The sequence below is a fragment of the Bactrocera latifrons genome, unplaced genomic scaffold, assembly GCF_001853355.1.
Source record: "Bactrocera latifrons isolate USDA-ARS-PBARC rearing strain unplaced genomic scaffold, ASM185335v1 scaffold_129, whole genome shotgun sequence".
NCBI classification, from domain to species: domain Eukaryota; kingdom Metazoa; phylum Arthropoda; class Insecta; order Diptera; family Tephritidae; genus Bactrocera; species Bactrocera latifrons.
Genome location: NW_017534730.1, coordinates 182,179 through 198,431, shown reverse-complemented (window position 1 = coordinate 198,431; position 16,253 = coordinate 182,179). Strand labels below are relative to the sequence as shown.

At 39.9% G+C, this 16,253-nt stretch overlaps 1 protein-coding gene across 1 annotated transcript; it reads right to left on the bottom strand.

Moving 5' to 3' along the window:
- On the bottom strand, positions 1-12,370 carry LOC108978899. The gene is made up of 7 exons (XM_018949413.1): positions 12,310-12,370; positions 10,223-10,557; positions 3,910-4,041; positions 948-3,835; positions 495-881; positions 314-430; positions 1-239 (listed from the first exon to the last, which is right to left on the bottom strand). The coding sequence occupies exons 2-7, from the start codon at positions 10,364-10,366 to the stop codon at positions 233-235; spliced, it is 3,675 nt and encodes a 1,224-aa protein (XP_018804958.1). The 5' UTR covers positions 10,367-10,557; positions 12,310-12,370; the 3' UTR covers positions 1-232.
- Positions 12,371-16,253: the final 3,883 nt, after the last annotated feature.

The window sequence follows — 16,253 nt, the reverse complement described above, 5'->3', positions numbered from 1 at the left end:
TATATATATTTATATACGTTATATACACAAAAAGGAAAAAAATAAGCTTTATATGAGAGAAAAATTGTATACAGAAGAAAAATATACGTAAACCATAACGTAACATAAATAGAAATATGATTACTCAGCGCTTAGCGTGGAATTCGGCTTAATATAAGAATAATTCACTGCCGCTGATAAGAGAACCCATTCTCTAATTGTGTTACACACAAAGAACCGCTTAAGGGATGACTTAACTTCTGAAAAATTAAAAAATATTTTAAACAAATATTTTAAAATAAAAATTAATAAAATTTCTCGAAAAAAATCTCACCTCCCCCTATTGCTGCGCGTCGAGACTGCAGATCGTCGCGGTGTGCCGGGCGATTTATCTGGACCTTTGTAATATTTAGACATCGTTTTGCTGACGCGTGATGGCCGCGTGCTGACACTAAAAACATAACAGTTATTTAAGTGACTCAGGCAGACAAAAGTTATGCTTAAATTCAACTTACACTGTGCTGGTGGTGCTTTCGTTGTCATTCTTGACGCTCGCCGTGTCGTCGCTTTCCTTTTCGAAGTCACGCTCACTGGGCGCTTTGCGTCCATTCGCCGGCGGTGGTCGGCTGCGTTGACGTGGTGCCGGCGTACGGCTTCGCATTTCAGGTTCTTGCTTTTCGCCGCCGTTCTTTTCACTTTTGGGCTTCAACGGCTTGTCATCGTCATCGTCGTCGTCCTCATCTTCCTCTAACTCAATTTCCTCTTTCAATTTTCTACCACGTCTACGCGTTGGTGATGTACTCTTTGCATCCCTAACTCCAGCTTTGTGTACGCGCTGTAACGAGGCTAAGGATGTGGCTGTTAGGTAGACATCAGTTTCTTCCTGTTCCGCATTTGTGGAGCTGTAAAGGCAAAGAAAAGCAGTCGTTATTAACTACAGATATCTTTTTAACCACAATTTTACTTACAGTAAATCCTTGTCTTTGCCCTTATTTTTGGCGACACTTTTGCCCTCAGCTGCATCCTGATTTTCTTCGTCGTCGATGAGATCAACTATTTCATCTGCCACAAGTGTAACTGTGGACTTGCGATTGCGTGTGGGCGGCAATAGTTTTCGTCTGATGCCAGGGATTCTGCTTGGCGCCGCCGCGGTCAGTCGTTTGTCTGCCTCTTCGATTTTCTTATCTTCCTTGGCTTTGCTCTGCAATACCAATGTGATTTTATTGATCTCCTCCTCCACATCTAGTGGACCGGCCGGTGTGTTGGACGCTGGTTTAGCGCGTGGTTGAACCACTACTTCCTTCACCACATTCACTGTCTCTTCAGAATTATCCTCAACTTTTTTGCTGCGCTGCTGCTGTTGCTCCTGTGCTTTCTGCAATGACTTTTTCAAGGCGCTGCGTATTTGCTGTACAGAACCACGCGGCGCTGGTGTGGTTGCCGACACCACAGCGACATCTTTATTCTCCGCTGCGACCTTCTGCAGTCCGATCGCTTCCAGTAACTGTTGGCCAAGCGCAGATTTGCTAGAGGTTTGTCTTTTAACTGTGTTACTGTTACGCGTAGTCGTCCTGCCGGTTGCGGCAGCATTCGTTGGGACAGCCTTGGTCGTACTGGTTGTATTGCTTCCCGCCAGCGAAGACACACTGGTAGCCGTCGCTGCCGTAGGTGTCAGCATAGTCTCCGTTGCTTTAGTTACAATTGCGGTTGGTGCGACTTCGCTCGCATTCGTTGTGTTTGATGGTACTTGTGTGCCAATTGAGATGATGTTGGATGGGAATTGGGTGGCAATTGTGTTGAGGCTGTCGAGGGATTGCGTCTTGGAGGGTTTCTTTGGCGGCGCTGCTGTCGGTTGTAATACATTGGAAGAGCCCGCCGCCAATTTTGTCGTTGTGGCAGTGTATGCTACGCTTTCGGTTAGTGTTGAGGTTACAGGTGTTACTTCCTTAGTGTTTATGGCAAGATTCAAGCGCGCTGGTGAAGCCTGTATAACGGTTTTGCGACGTTTTATAATTGGACGTGTTATCATTGGTTTGGATACCTGTTGTGGCACTGGAAAGGTGACGGACTCGGTTTGTGATAGACTCGAGGAACTACCCGCGTTTCCATCGCCATTATTTTGCAAGTTTGTTGTTGTGCTTTCAGTGCAATCATCCGGTTCCATCAATATAATGTCATCTGTATCGAAAACAAAGTCACTTCCGCTGGCCGGCACTGTAATAATCGAGTTGCTACGCTGGCGTCTGGGCTGTGGTTGTGACTGGGACTGCTGCATGCGGCTAAGAGCGGCACGTTGCCGTTGTAGCAGTGCCAGCAAGGCATCATTCGAGCTGGTGGCACTGAGACCGCTTAGCATGTTCAAATGTGTAAATAATGCCGTTGGATCGAGATCGACGTGCATGTCGGGTGTCGACTTGGAATTCAAATATTGCGAATTGAGTGTAGAATTCAGAGCTGCGTATTCATCGCTGTTAAATATCGACGCGCTGCGTCCACGTGCCGACACCTTTCGCATCTTTCTGGGCGGTGCTAATTTAATATTATCATTCTCGGCGTCTCGCTTCAATGATTGGTTCGAAGCGCTTGCCTTCGGTGTGACGTCGGATACTTCTGCTTCTTCTTCTGGGCTTGCTGGCACTAACTGAACTGAAGTCTCTGCCGGCAGTTTGTACGGCAACGCTGTTGTTATGCTTGCCACTTGTAACTCGGTTTCTTTGGTGACTGCTGCAGCTGCCGCAGCTGCTGCTGCTACCTGTTGCTGTTGCAACATTTGTGCCGCCTGCAAAACAGGGCCCAAATAGGGACCCATTATTTGTGTAAGATCGGCGTCTTGCAGCAGATTCGGATCCGCCATTATGATGGCAAATCGTGAGTTACGCAAACGCTCCAATTGCGACTCCATTGTGTTTTTATTTACCGGCCATTTCAGTGCTTTTAATATGAGTTTGAGCAGATCTCCATCTTTGATTACTTTACCGAGCAAGATGTCATCGGGAATACTGGGTCTGGCCGACTGTGACAAATCGGTCGGTTCCGATTGTATTTGTGGCTCGGATGTTGGTTCGATATGTGGGGTGGACTGAGGTGCAACTTGTACTTGATGTTTCTGTTGCTTTGTTGCGGCAATTATCATCTTCTCTGGAAGCGGCTCTGCTGGTACATCATCTTCCACCAACAAAGTTGGCGGCTCGACAGTTTTCGTTTGTGGTTGGCTACCCGGTGCATTTTGACCGAGCTTTTGTGAGACCTTCAGTAGGGAAACTTGTCCAGCATTAACCGCTTTGATATTGTTTAGTGCATTTTTGAGATTTTTACGCTTCTGCTGCAAAGTATTGGCGTTTTTGGTAGGCTGTTCGGCTGTACCTTTGCTGGTGGGCACGGTTTCAGGTGCACAACCAATTACGTATCCACCACTAGTGACTGTCGTTACTTGCTGTTGTCGATTGGGGAAGAAATTTATAACACCCGACGTGGTGGGTTTCTTAGTGGGCGCAGCAGCTTCTGTCTGCTTCGGCGTGCTGGCAAAGCCACGTTGTGCTATAGATTTCGGTGTGAAACGCGCGTCCAGCGAATTCTGACGTCGCGATGCTGTTATCATCTTGTGTTGGGTTTCACGTGTCAGCGGATCGTTGACAGACACATTTAGGACGACTTCGTCTTTGTGGGAACATGTCGACGATGCGGGCAGTGATGCTGGCGGTGTGGATTCAGCGCTCTGCACAACCAACTTCTCGCGCTCCCTCGGTTTCGGTCTCTCCGGTACTTGAGCGCCAGACGTACATTCTTTTGGCGACTTGGATGCGGGAGCTTTATTGGTGGGGTTGGTGCTTTCACTGCTTTCAGCTTGCAGACATGACTAAAGGAATAAAATACCATTAATTAGTGTGAGTGCGATGATGGGTTTTGTATTATCATGTGCTAGCAACACACCTTTGTATTGAAGATGAAATCACGGAAAACCTTTTGTGTGTGCTTGGCGATTTTGGACAGTGACGCAGTGGCTTCTACTTGGCGGAAACAAGCCTTGCATAACACCTTCGGTAGTATATCCTCTTCTGAAATCTGTAAATTGAAATTCAGTTGATTAGTTATTGGACTTTATTCACGAAAAAAAATCAAGAAAATTAAAGCTTGTTCGTGCATGTATAATATGTATGATACAAGGTTAAGTTAAATGTCCCCAAATCCCGTCTCTTTAAAAATTTAGTCAATGTCATGGCATACAATACTTCATTTAGAGCGTTTGTCCGGAAAGTAATAGAACTGATTTTCTTCCTCCGGGACTGTACTTCGGAGTACACCGACTGGATTCGGTAAAGGGCGTTCGTAGCTAACGAATGAGCGGTTGGTCAGTTGTCGACGCGGTGTGTTTCTGTGAGTGATGCAAACCGAAAATGCAGCGTGCGTTACAGCAGAGGTACGCGATTAAATTCTGAGTGAAACTTGGCAAATCTGCGACATAGACGTTTGATATTATCAAGCAATCTTACCCAGATGTTGCTCTAGCAAGAAGTGGTGCGTTTCGGTGGCACAAGACCTTTGGGAGAGCCAGGAAGAGGCCGCTGATGAAGAACGGAAGACTGAGCAAATCCAAAGTGAAAAGGATAAGCATTGTCTTTTTGACATCAAAGGCATCGCCCACCAAGAAGGAAACTTCGGAGATCCAAAATTATGTACATACAGAAATTATCAATGTGACCAGCTAAGTCGATTGAGCCATGCGCGTCTGTCTCTATATTTAAGAACTAGTCCCTCAGTTTTGAAACATCGATCTGAAATTGCACCATCCCTATCCCCAAGAAGCTGCTCATTTGTCTAACCCCCCATATATCGGACTACTGTAGTATACAGCTGCCTTATCAACTGGCCGATCAATATATTTAGTTCTCGCTTGGAAAACTTTTTTTATTTGTGCAGGGTGTTATGGCTTCGGTGCAGCCTAATCTCAAATTTTTTCTTCTTTTCATTTTATTTTTCTCAATGTAAGAAATATGTGTGTGCATACATACGTATGCACATATGTATATATGTAGCTCTCTTACTAGCTTGTAAATATGTATTAGTGCGCTCACTCATCACGCTCTCACATATAACAGGCGGTCGTAAATTTGTATTATAGACGCAATATCTACGCGCGAATTTTGTAAAAAACGTATTGACATTGCAAAAGCGCAACTTTGTCAGTGACTGCCAATTTTCAGCGCCTCTGGCTACTTAGAAGCATATAAGGAGAGAATAGCAATAAAGAATCTGTGCAACATTTGAACGCTGCTAACCTGTTTTCATTGAGACTGTATTCAAAAAAAAAAAAAAATATACAAACAACTTATATGAGAAGAAACACATAGAGAAACATATGTGAATATGTATGTAAGTGCATATACTAACAGGTAATCATATATGCATATAAACTTAAGAAACACAAACACATAGATAAGCATAAAGGGGAACAGGACTAGTCCATTTCTGAAAAATTGTAATCACTTTTTTACGCGAAACACAGTACAAGACGTCACATACAATACTTTATGTCGACGTAAAGAAGCCTCAAGAAGTTCCCTATATACAGGAAATAAGTTTATAAATCTCGAGGTTCCCCATTTCCTTTTAAAGAAAAAACACAAAACTTCAAATTTATTGAGGAGGAAAGGTTATTTTCATTCGAAAGAGCATTTCGACTGGTAACTGGCTCCAAGGCCTGAATCGCAGGGAGGTTGTCCGCATAGACTTTAGACTGTACATATACCCACAGGAAAAAGTCTAGCGGTGTGATATCACACGATCTTGGTGACCACTCGAACGGCACAAAATTATTTGTTTCATTGAAATTATTTGTTCACCGAAGTGTTATCTCAATAAACACGTCTTGTTGAAAACCATTGAGCCAGAAATGAGCCTCATTGCGGGACAAAACTTGAATGTCTTGGAACTTTTTAAGAACCCATAGAGGGAAGCGATGTCGCTTGTTCTTGCACAAGCTGTATTTTGTTCGCTTTCAATTTTAGATCTCGACGTAAAATGCGCCAAGTTGTTTCATACGTCAGTCAAGTTGCTGCGAACGGCATCGAATGGACTCTCCATGGTCTTCGGGTACACTCTCAGCTACGGCTGCTATATTCTGTCGAATATTATCGGGTCTGGTAAACGACAACAAAGAATGAAATGAGCCAGAAACACCAACGTAAGTTCCATGAAGAGATGCTTCATTAATTAGGTTACATTGGAGTTATGAAAGATGGAGCTTTCTTATTAATGCGTGCTGAAGCGTTCAGGGCGTCAATGCTTTATGCGAAGTTAAGAAGAGACTTGATCACTAATTAAGATACTTCCTCCTGACACCCTTGACTCTTGGCAATCTCAACAGCTATTTCGTTTCCATGAACGCACTTGCGGCCTGGAAGCCAGTATATGTATGTATACATATGCAGCCGTTTTCCGGCAACCCACATCTATTGCCTCCCTGCCTAAGGATATTAAGGATGGCCTGTAATCTGGCGATATTGAATTTTTGAAATTGGAAATTGGAAAAATACATCCACAAATCGAAAGAAAAGTGTTATATTTTAGATATGTATGTATGTATAGTATTTGAATATTCCGATAACTCAACTTGGCTTGTGATCGTTGCCACACACGGGCCTCACGAGCGACATCGCGCATTTGTATGAGTGTATGTATGGCAAGGCACGCACTAACACATACACAATCTTACCTTTTGAAAGCTTTGCAGCGAATTAAATACAAATTCTATGTTCTAAGGCCTCGGAGCGAGTGTACACAACGTTAGCCAGCGTCAGGCATGGAATTTTTCCAACAATAACAAAACACATGCCTATTTACATATGTACTACATACATACATAAATAAACGATATTTATGCATGGGTGTGTGTGTGTGTGTAGTTTTATTGCCTTTTCCACTGAATCACGCTTTCTGCTTCTATGTTCGGTTATTACATGTGCATATGCATATGTATGTATGTTTGTGTGTGTGACTCATTTTATTTTGTTGTATGCGTGCTGAAGTCTGTTTTCGAAAGCTAGAACAATGCTAGTGCTTGAAAGCTAACAGTAAATAATTTTTTAATTAAAAAAAACGAAGTGTTGCGAAGTGCTGGCTCTCAGATCTGAAGTGCTGTACTTTTTGTGTTGCTTTTTTTTTTGCTTTTCCCCTTCTGCTTACATTTTAGGCTTGAAACCCACACATTGCACTAATACACACACTCACATGAAATTTTGCGACTCGTGCCAGTATCACAATCGATTTTATTTGCTTTTTAATTTTTCGTTACAAGTTTTAGGTGCGTGTGTGTAGGTGCAGTCAAACGAGATTTACGCACACTAGTGTAGGTGCATAGCCTCTGCTTGCGCCTGTGTGTGTGTGTGTGTGTGTGTCGTAAATGAGAATCTAAGATTGTGTGTATCGCACAAGTTATTCCAGCTGATTGTGATGCGTTTGTTATTGTTGTTGATTTTATTTTTATCAGCATTTTCTTGGGTAATGCTTTTCTGTTTTCTATGTTAGTCACATGGGTCAACTTGCTGTAAAATTCTCTTTTGTTATCTGCTCGTTTGTTCAATTTATTTCTCATCATAAAATTCACTAACACAAGCGCAAAAATGCTGGCATTAATTATCGCGCTTTCGGTGAAGACAACACTTCGACATTTTTCTTTTTGTCCTTAGTAAATCATGGCCAATTTTATCTAATTTGAAGGGGAATAGCACCTATAGAAGATAGGAGAACCTCAAGTGCCGACCCTAGTTATTTTTGTATGCGTTTTTCTATATCTTATATACTATATGTATTCTCTCAAATAATTTTAATAAGATTAGTGATTTGTGGATAAGAAACACAGTTATGAGATGCTATCAGAAAACAATTTCGATTATCCGTAGTTAATGTGTAGGGTAAAATAAATTGTTGGAATTCAGATTGGCTCTATATGAGTTGTAGCCCGACTGTGATCGATGGAATTCATCCTACCCTAATGTTTTATCATTTCAGAAAGCTTCTGGCATAACATCTACGATCCAGAATCCATTAATACATATGAGTATGTGCATTCTTATGTGTTTTTATACCCTGAACAGGGTATATTAGGACCAGAGACCATGTAAAGTATATATGCACATATGTATATGTATATGTGATCAGCGTGACGAGCTGAGTTGACTTTGGTATGCTCGTTTTGAAATTGTTATCCCAAATTTTGTCACCCGTCCCGTTTTCTCACCAAGAAGCCGCTCATTTGTCGGAATCGCCGATTTCGTACCACTTAGTAATAGGTTTTTCAATATCCATATTTTTGCCCGCTCTTTTGACATATTTCTTCGGTAAGATTTGTCATTTCAACATGGAAAAATATACGATCTAACAATGAGTCGAAATTATTAAAATTTACTACCTCAACTTTAAAGGCGTTACGTCCAATTTATGGTGGTCATAATCGTCCTGTCAGATCAACAATTAATCGTCTAGTGGAAAAATTGTAATCTACAGGCAAGACCTAAATCAGTCTCTCACATGTCGTTCTCAAGCGTTGGGCATGTCTGTGACGTCGTTGTGACGAATTTTGCGAAAAGATCTTGATTTACATTCTTACAAGATCAAAGTGACCCAAGAGCTGAAGCCGCTTGACCACCATAGTCGTCGTATGTTCGTGAATTGGGCTGAGCAACAACTTGAAAATACTCCGGATTTTCATCGGAATATCATCTTTAGCGATGGCGCTAATTTCTGGTTGAATGACTTCGTTAATAAGCGTTATTGGTCAGACACCAATCCACATGTACTCCATGAGTCACCATTGCATCCCGAAAAAAATAAGGTTTGGTGCAGTTTATGGACCTACGACGTCATTGGACTCAATAAAAACCGAAAATTTTTGGCCCAAATTGGATGATATGGACTTAGACAATATGTGGTTCCAACAAGACACCGCCACAAGCCACATAACGAATGTCAGAAACGATTTAATGAAGACCAAGTTTGGTGAACGTTTTATCACACGACTTGGCAGCCTCGGTCGTGCGATTTGAAGCTTAGAGTATCTGCTGTGGGGCACGTTAAATCTATGGTCTACGCCAACAAGCAGGTGACGATTGATGAACTTCGTACGAAGCGAATCGAACGTGAAATTGCAGCAGTATTGGTCGATTTGTGCTTGAAAACCGTCGGAAATTGGGTTCAGCATCTCTACTTCTGCACGAATGCCCGTGGTGGCAATGCGAAAGAAACCGAGTTCTGTACATAATGGCATCCAATGTACTTTCACTGGAATAAACCGAATTTTATTGATGTCCCAAAACGTTTTTTTTATTTGAAAACACTTTCTTAGCACTCTTATTGAAAAACCCGTTACAATTACTAATGGATGAATGGATTCGCAGTGAAAACGATGCTCATTGCCTCATTTTCATGGACAAACCGTCAACGCTAAGTTATAAGTGGAAGTCCTCAAGAGACTCAATCAGGTCCGACAAGACATCGCAGTGGGGGATCCAAGCACCATGCAACTCGGCTCTCAAGGCTATTACGGAGACGGTAGAAGGAGTCTATTTTGAAAGTTTTTAAATAATTGTAACGATTGGTTCAATAAATTTTTTTAAATCGACTCAGTTTTATTACTTTTGGGACAAACAATGTATGTAACATCACTCAGTAAAGTACCAAATTAATTTTCCAACACTAAAAGCTCCATATAGAACCCAAAATCAAATTTGTAGGGTGATATAATATAACAAATATATAAAATATTATAAAAATCTTATCTTTAAAAATCTTAAAAATTTATTATCAACTAATGGAGAATATTTTAATGTGTTAATTGCTGTTCAATAATTTTTCCATTGTGCACAATAATTGGTCCATTATCCTGACCTCACATCGCCCAATACTATCACAACCGAGATCATTCTAATTGGAAGGAAAAATCGAACATGTTGCACACATTCACAAAATTCCACTATACACAACTGTCAACACAAAAAAGCAACAGGAGAGCAGTCACTAATACACAAAGACATCTCTCTCTCTCTCTATGCGCTCATATGCATACATACAAATGTATGAGCAACCCAACACAGCAACACAATTGCATTATTTACATTTTTTCCACACTTTCCGCGATCCATGTTTACATAACACAATTTATAATGAAATAGTCGCATATTTATTTATTTTCGTGTGAATATGTTTGCAAGTAGGTGGGTATGATTGTATATAAAAATGCTAAGCTTACCGTCAAATACAGATATCGCTCGATTTTATCCTTTAATGCTGGCGTTTTCAGTATATAAACACATTCGGCCACGGAGTTTTTGCCTTTCGTGTTGGCGGCGCAGACACGGCACAAATATTCAAATGTTGACTGGGGGTTCTCCATTTTCTTGTTTGTGTTTTACTGATTTCTGTTTTGTATAGTTGATTTGTAAGTTGGTTTATTTTGGAATTTTAAACGGACACTTTTTAGTTCACTAAAATTTTAGTTGCACTATTTTTTAACTGATGATTTTGTGCGTTCTGTAGCCTTCACGCTATTATGCAATTACCTTGCAATTAGACTTACACATTTTTCTACATATAAAATATAAAACTATTAATTTTTTTGGAATTGTTAGATTTTTGAATTTTTCAGTAAACCAAAAATTTAATCAAATAATTTCATGCCTTTGACAGACTTTACTGAAGTTTTGTTTTTGTTATTATTTTTGCCAGTTAAACGTTGTTTGGGAGAATGGTGGGTTATATTTTTTTTTTTTTTATTAATGAGCACACATGTTTGTTTGTTATTAGACCCTGTTACTTATAATTAAAAAAAAAAAAACACAAGCGGCTTTTAAGTTCCTTTGGCCGGCCTAAGCTTTAGAGTCGAAAATTTGCTCAATGGTCATACATGCATACATATCATATGTATGTATGTATATCACCTCTTATGAAAATTCTGTGCTTAATTAATAAAATAAAAATAATTTTATTCAAAACACTAAATTCTGTTTTGCTTAAATTAATAACATTGACATGTTTGGAGCCACTGTGTCACAACTAAATTTCAAATACCGCACGTTTTTCTTTTCTTTTTCTAATCAGCGGCCAATTACAAAACACACATACACACACACGCTAAGTCAGCGCTTACACCAACGATAAACCAACACTTCTCGGCTAACAAAACAAAAACAACAATGCGAAACTTGCAAAAGAAATATAAAAAAAAATAACAACAAAGCTGACGCTACCAACGAAAAGGCAGAGGCAACAGCTATTGCAGCATAGCTTTTGTGAGGTTGTAGAAAAAAAAACAATTTACGGCACCAAAAAGAGACAACAAAAGCACAGCATAGCACGAGCGAAGCAGCAGCAGCGCTTCGGTAGAAGGCGAACGCGCTTCTCCTCGCTATGCGTTGTTTTATTGTACTACATTTCGGTATGCGTGTGTTTGTTGTTGGCATTACACTTGATGTGCCGTTGCTTAAGGCATTGTTGTTGGTGTTATGCTCACAATTTTTTTACAATGTATTTTTGTTTTCTGATTTATGGCTATTTGATTGAAATGGACGCGGAGTTTTTTTTTTATTTATTAGAATTAACGAAGGCGTCGAGCAGTGAGATTGTACCGTTGGGTATGCGCTGTCTTACAGACGTCGGCGCCGTCGCGTACATCTCCCGTGCATGCATTCGTGGAAGCAATGCGGTGCGACGCGAGCGCTTTGAGCGCCAAGCACAGCTGAGTCGAGAAGAAACCCAATTGCAAATATGCGCCAAACGCTACTGAGCACACACACAGCGCCTTAGCGTACAGCACAACAACAATATACACTTGTTCTGTCTGAATATTTGGGAGCACAACACGTAGAAAGTCGGCGCGCTCGAAGAGTCATTATATTTTTTATCAAAACACGCGAGTGTAGAAAATAGCAAACAAAAAAAAACAAAAACATTCCGACTTCGCTCGCGCCTTTTAAAGCACACAGCAGCCGCGAGCGCCATCTAGCTGCAGCCATTGGCATTAAACGCACCATAACCACAAACGCACGAACACTTGTGCATACATACACTTGTATGCGCTGCCGAACAATGCAGCGACCCAAGCAACGGCAACGGCACCAGCACTACTGCCAGCGCCAGTGGGCTTCTTGATTTTTAGCGCCACTAGTTGTTTTATTGTTATTGTCTCTTTAAACTTTCACTTGATTTTTGGCGTGCGAGACAGTTCGATTAGTATTCCTGTGTTTTGGTTTATGTTGTGGCCGCTAATCTGCGTAACGGTATTAGTACGCTGACTGCGCACAATTCATATATTTATAAAAAAAAATATTTGCACTTCACTTGATTTTCCTGTAAAAGTTTTCCTCTGACTAAAAACACACACTCGCGCGCGCGACCAAGTACAAACGAGAACTGAACTCGAAAGCGACGAGCGCAACACACACGTTCGTTTCGATTTCAGCATTTTGCACGCACACAGCTGCACTCACGATTTTTACATGCCCACACACACAATCACAAGGCGTGCACACACATCGGCACACAACTGTATGTATGTGCGAAGCAGTTGTGTATGCGAGCGAGGCGCGACTATTGTAACCACTACACTTGCAGTCGGGCAACTCGCCGCACGCACACCGGCGCATAATTCAGCAAGGCTGACGCTGCACAGTGTGTCGAATTGAGCGAGAGTGCGAAATAATTTTACTTATAAGAGATCCTGCAAATTTTGCACAGCATTTAATCGAGTGGATTGGATTAGTGTACGAGTGAATGGGAATATAAGAAGTTGGATCTTATAAATCTTCATATTAAAAAATAATAAGAAAATATGCCCGGGTGTGAAAATATAAATAGAAAAATGTTATTTGCTGCAATTTAATCAATATTTTTGAGTTTATATTTTACAGTTAGGAAGAGAAAGTAGCAATACGGCATTTTTAGTATAGGAATTGTTAGTTACATTGGAAAGATAAAAATATTACATACATAATTTTTGTATGTACCCTTGTATATATGTATCTACTTATCAGATACGTTAAATAATTTCATATACGAATTTCATAAATTTCACGCTCTTATTCGTTCATAATGAGTAAAGAGACAATTCAGAGAAAATTTAATAAAATTAGTAGAGTTTCAAAAGTTGTTATAACTGCACAAAACACAAGCAATTGCAAAAGAGCGTTGAAATTTGCTCTTTATTCTATAAAAATGCTAAGAGGGTATGGCATAACCTTTGTAAAGTAATTTAGGGTTTATAAATTCCAATACTCAACAAATCTGAGGTACAATTTTGCGAATGATATGCTAAAAGGTCCGTGGTTTATTTGAGCTGACATGATTGGACATTCACAATATGAATGTAGGCTATGTACTTTTATTATTTTCATAAAATCAAAATCGAAGACAAATTCTCTGAACTAGCAACATTTATTTTGCTTTTATTTTTATATTTGCTTCATCTATGAATAATTTTCTATATATTTTTTCGCTCTGTTAGTCCAGATAATTGAAAGAAACTGAAATCCCGTAAAAAAGTATTGAATACTTTTTCTAAACTCAAGGGAATAAATAACAAATTAAATCTCACAATTTGTACCCCTAGCTGATAATCAGTCGGTAGTAATTACAGTATCGGCAATAACATTGTAAATTTAGAAGTACTTTAAAGCCGGCAAACATTTTTTAAGTAATTTTAAACAACTTAAAATTTTCTATAACTCTAATATTTTTATGAGTATTAATAATCATCTAAAAAATTGAATTATGTAAAAATCTACAAACGTCGTTTTATTTTCATAAAAAATTGCCATATTGGTAGCTTTCATGTATTTTTTGAATATTTTTTTTATTATTTACTAAAAAAAGTGGCCCAAACTTTCGACTCAAGGCCCACGTATTTTAATATCTACCTGTATATAACTGTTTATAACCCAAAAAGTCGCATTTAAATATTATAGTTGAAGATTAAGCAGTAATATATAATATTAGATGTTTCGTACTCACAGTAAAATATAAACCATGGAATGCGTAATTTTATTCGGACCTTTTGTACATTACTGAGCACACTTTTGACAATATAGGGTAGTTTTTTCATGCAGAAATACTGAACCAGATAACAAAGCTTCTCCCAGAACATAGAACGTCTTGAGAAAAAACTCAGCTGAAAGTTATCCGAAATTAAAAATTCAAGAAAAATTATAATCAAATCTTCCTCATCGTTCTCTGATAATTTTTTTTGCATTTACATTTTTTTAGCACTTCAAAGTGAAACCTGTTATTTTCCACTAAAAAATTCCGCCATTTTGTGGGTGGAAAACACCCTAATGTAAAAAAATACTAAACGATGGTGGGTGGTATTTTATTTGTTAAAAATATGTACAAAGTATGAAATGAATCGGTCAAGTAGTCAAGTAGTCAGTGAACATGGAATTTGAAAAAGTAGTTTTGGAAAAAACGCGTCTAAATTTATAAATTAGAAAAGTGAAGAAAAAACTGGCACTTTTATATATATTTTATATATTATTCAAAAATAAATCTATATTATGTACCAAATTCTTGGTTTAAACCATCAAAAATATTTCTAAAACAATAACTCGCTTAATATATACTAATTATCAAACATTATTATTTACTAAAATTTCCCTTATAATTTTTGCCATAAAAACACCAAACAAAACACTGTGCAGTAGTCGCACGTCGCCAGCGCGCTAGTGTTGGTGAGGCAAATCGCCGAACCTTGCCGCTGTGTGCGTTAGTTTGTCAGCCAGTTTTCGCCAGCCCATTTAGGTGTTTGTGTGTGTGCGTGCGAATACAGACCCAAAACAACTTTTACGTGGGCAAGTATGTGTGTGTACGTATGTTGAACCATTTTTTCTCGCTGTATTCTCGCTATTTTCGTTGTTCACCATAAGAATGTTGTTTTTGAATAAGTATGTAAATACGTAAATAAGCACAGTCGCAAGCGTGAACGCCTTTGGAACTACGCGCAGTTGACGTGCGGCCCACGCACAGACGCGGCGCACACTAACACCACTGCAGCGGCGGTCATCCGGTAGGCGCTGCGTGACACTCAGCCATCAGCTAGCGACCATCTTGGAAATATGCTTTGCTTTTTTTCAGTGTTAATTCTATTTCGCCGCTGCTTATTGTTGTTGTTGTGTTGCGTGTCAGTGTTTTCGCACCCCATGTCATTCCACGTCGCGTTGGCAACACACAGTCAACAGTTTCGCCTTTGCGACTCTTTCATTTAATCGCTCGTTTAATTGCGTTCGTGTGCATGGCTGTGCGTGTGTGTAGTCGAATGCATATTTGTTTGTATGTATGTATGTATGTGTGTGCGTTGGTGCGCACGATTTATCGCCTATGTGTGCGTTGAAAAATTAAGCGCACTCAGTTCCTCTCCACATCGTTCGTTTCAGTCCCCGTGCGTTCCACCGTCGCCATCGTGCCAGCCGCAGTCGCTGCTGCCCAGTTCGTGTGTTTTGCGTTCTATCTCACATTCACATACTCTCGTATATATGTTCACATATACATATGTATGTGTGTATGTTTGTTTGCTTTGAAGCACTCACATAGGCATGTGTTCAGCCGATCGGCCGTGTGAGTGAGTGTGTGCATGCGTGTGTTTGCATTTACTTGGCCTGCTTGTCGTTTCTATGCCTTTTCGCCTGGTTGACTGACAGAATTTGACTTTTATTTGCCTCCATTTGACTGCATTTCAGAACGATTTTTTGTATGCAAGCTTCGTATCTCTACGCTCGTGTGTGTGTGTGCTTGGTTGTGTGGGTGGATATACAAATTTTGTAACTGTACTGCAAATTTTGTTGTGTCTGAAATTCGAACACCAAATTCGGCTTTTACAATGCAACAGTCTGCTATACACACACAAATATTTCAACATATTCTACGGGTATATTCATATACATATGTATGTATAAATGAATGTACAGATGTCAACGCATACCACCACACAAGTGTACAGTCTCCTTTGACCACTCAGCACCACACAGAGAGGGGGGAGGGGGGTACTTTACCAGTTGAGTCTCTTTTTATTTTTAGATCGCACACTCTTCGCCAAGCACACACGCACACTCGTGTGCACCAAACTGGTTCCGGTATTGCTGGTTGGGGATAATGAAACTGGCAGTGCAACAAGCTTTGTAGGATGAAATATGAAATTGCGTTGCTCTATGTAGTGGTGTTGCTGGCAAAGTTGGATTATTTCGGTTATTGTAAAGCTGCATACAAATGCAACTGAAACTGGCTTCCATAAATGTGCA

Bases quoted from the DNA above. Each gene is read 5' to 3' on its own strand.
- LOC108978899 (XM_018949413.1), bottom strand. From the start codon at position 10,366: ATGGAGAACCCCCAGTCAACATTTGAATATTTGTGCCGTGTCTGCGCC. The intron at 4,042-10,222 runs GTAAGCTTAGCA...TTCAATTTACAG, and splicing joins AGCGATATCTGTATTTGACG to ATTTCAGAAGAGGATATACT. The intron at 882-947 runs GTAAGTAAAATT...TTGCCTTTACAG, and splicing joins GGCAAAGACAAGGATTTACT to CTCCACAAATGCGGAACAGG.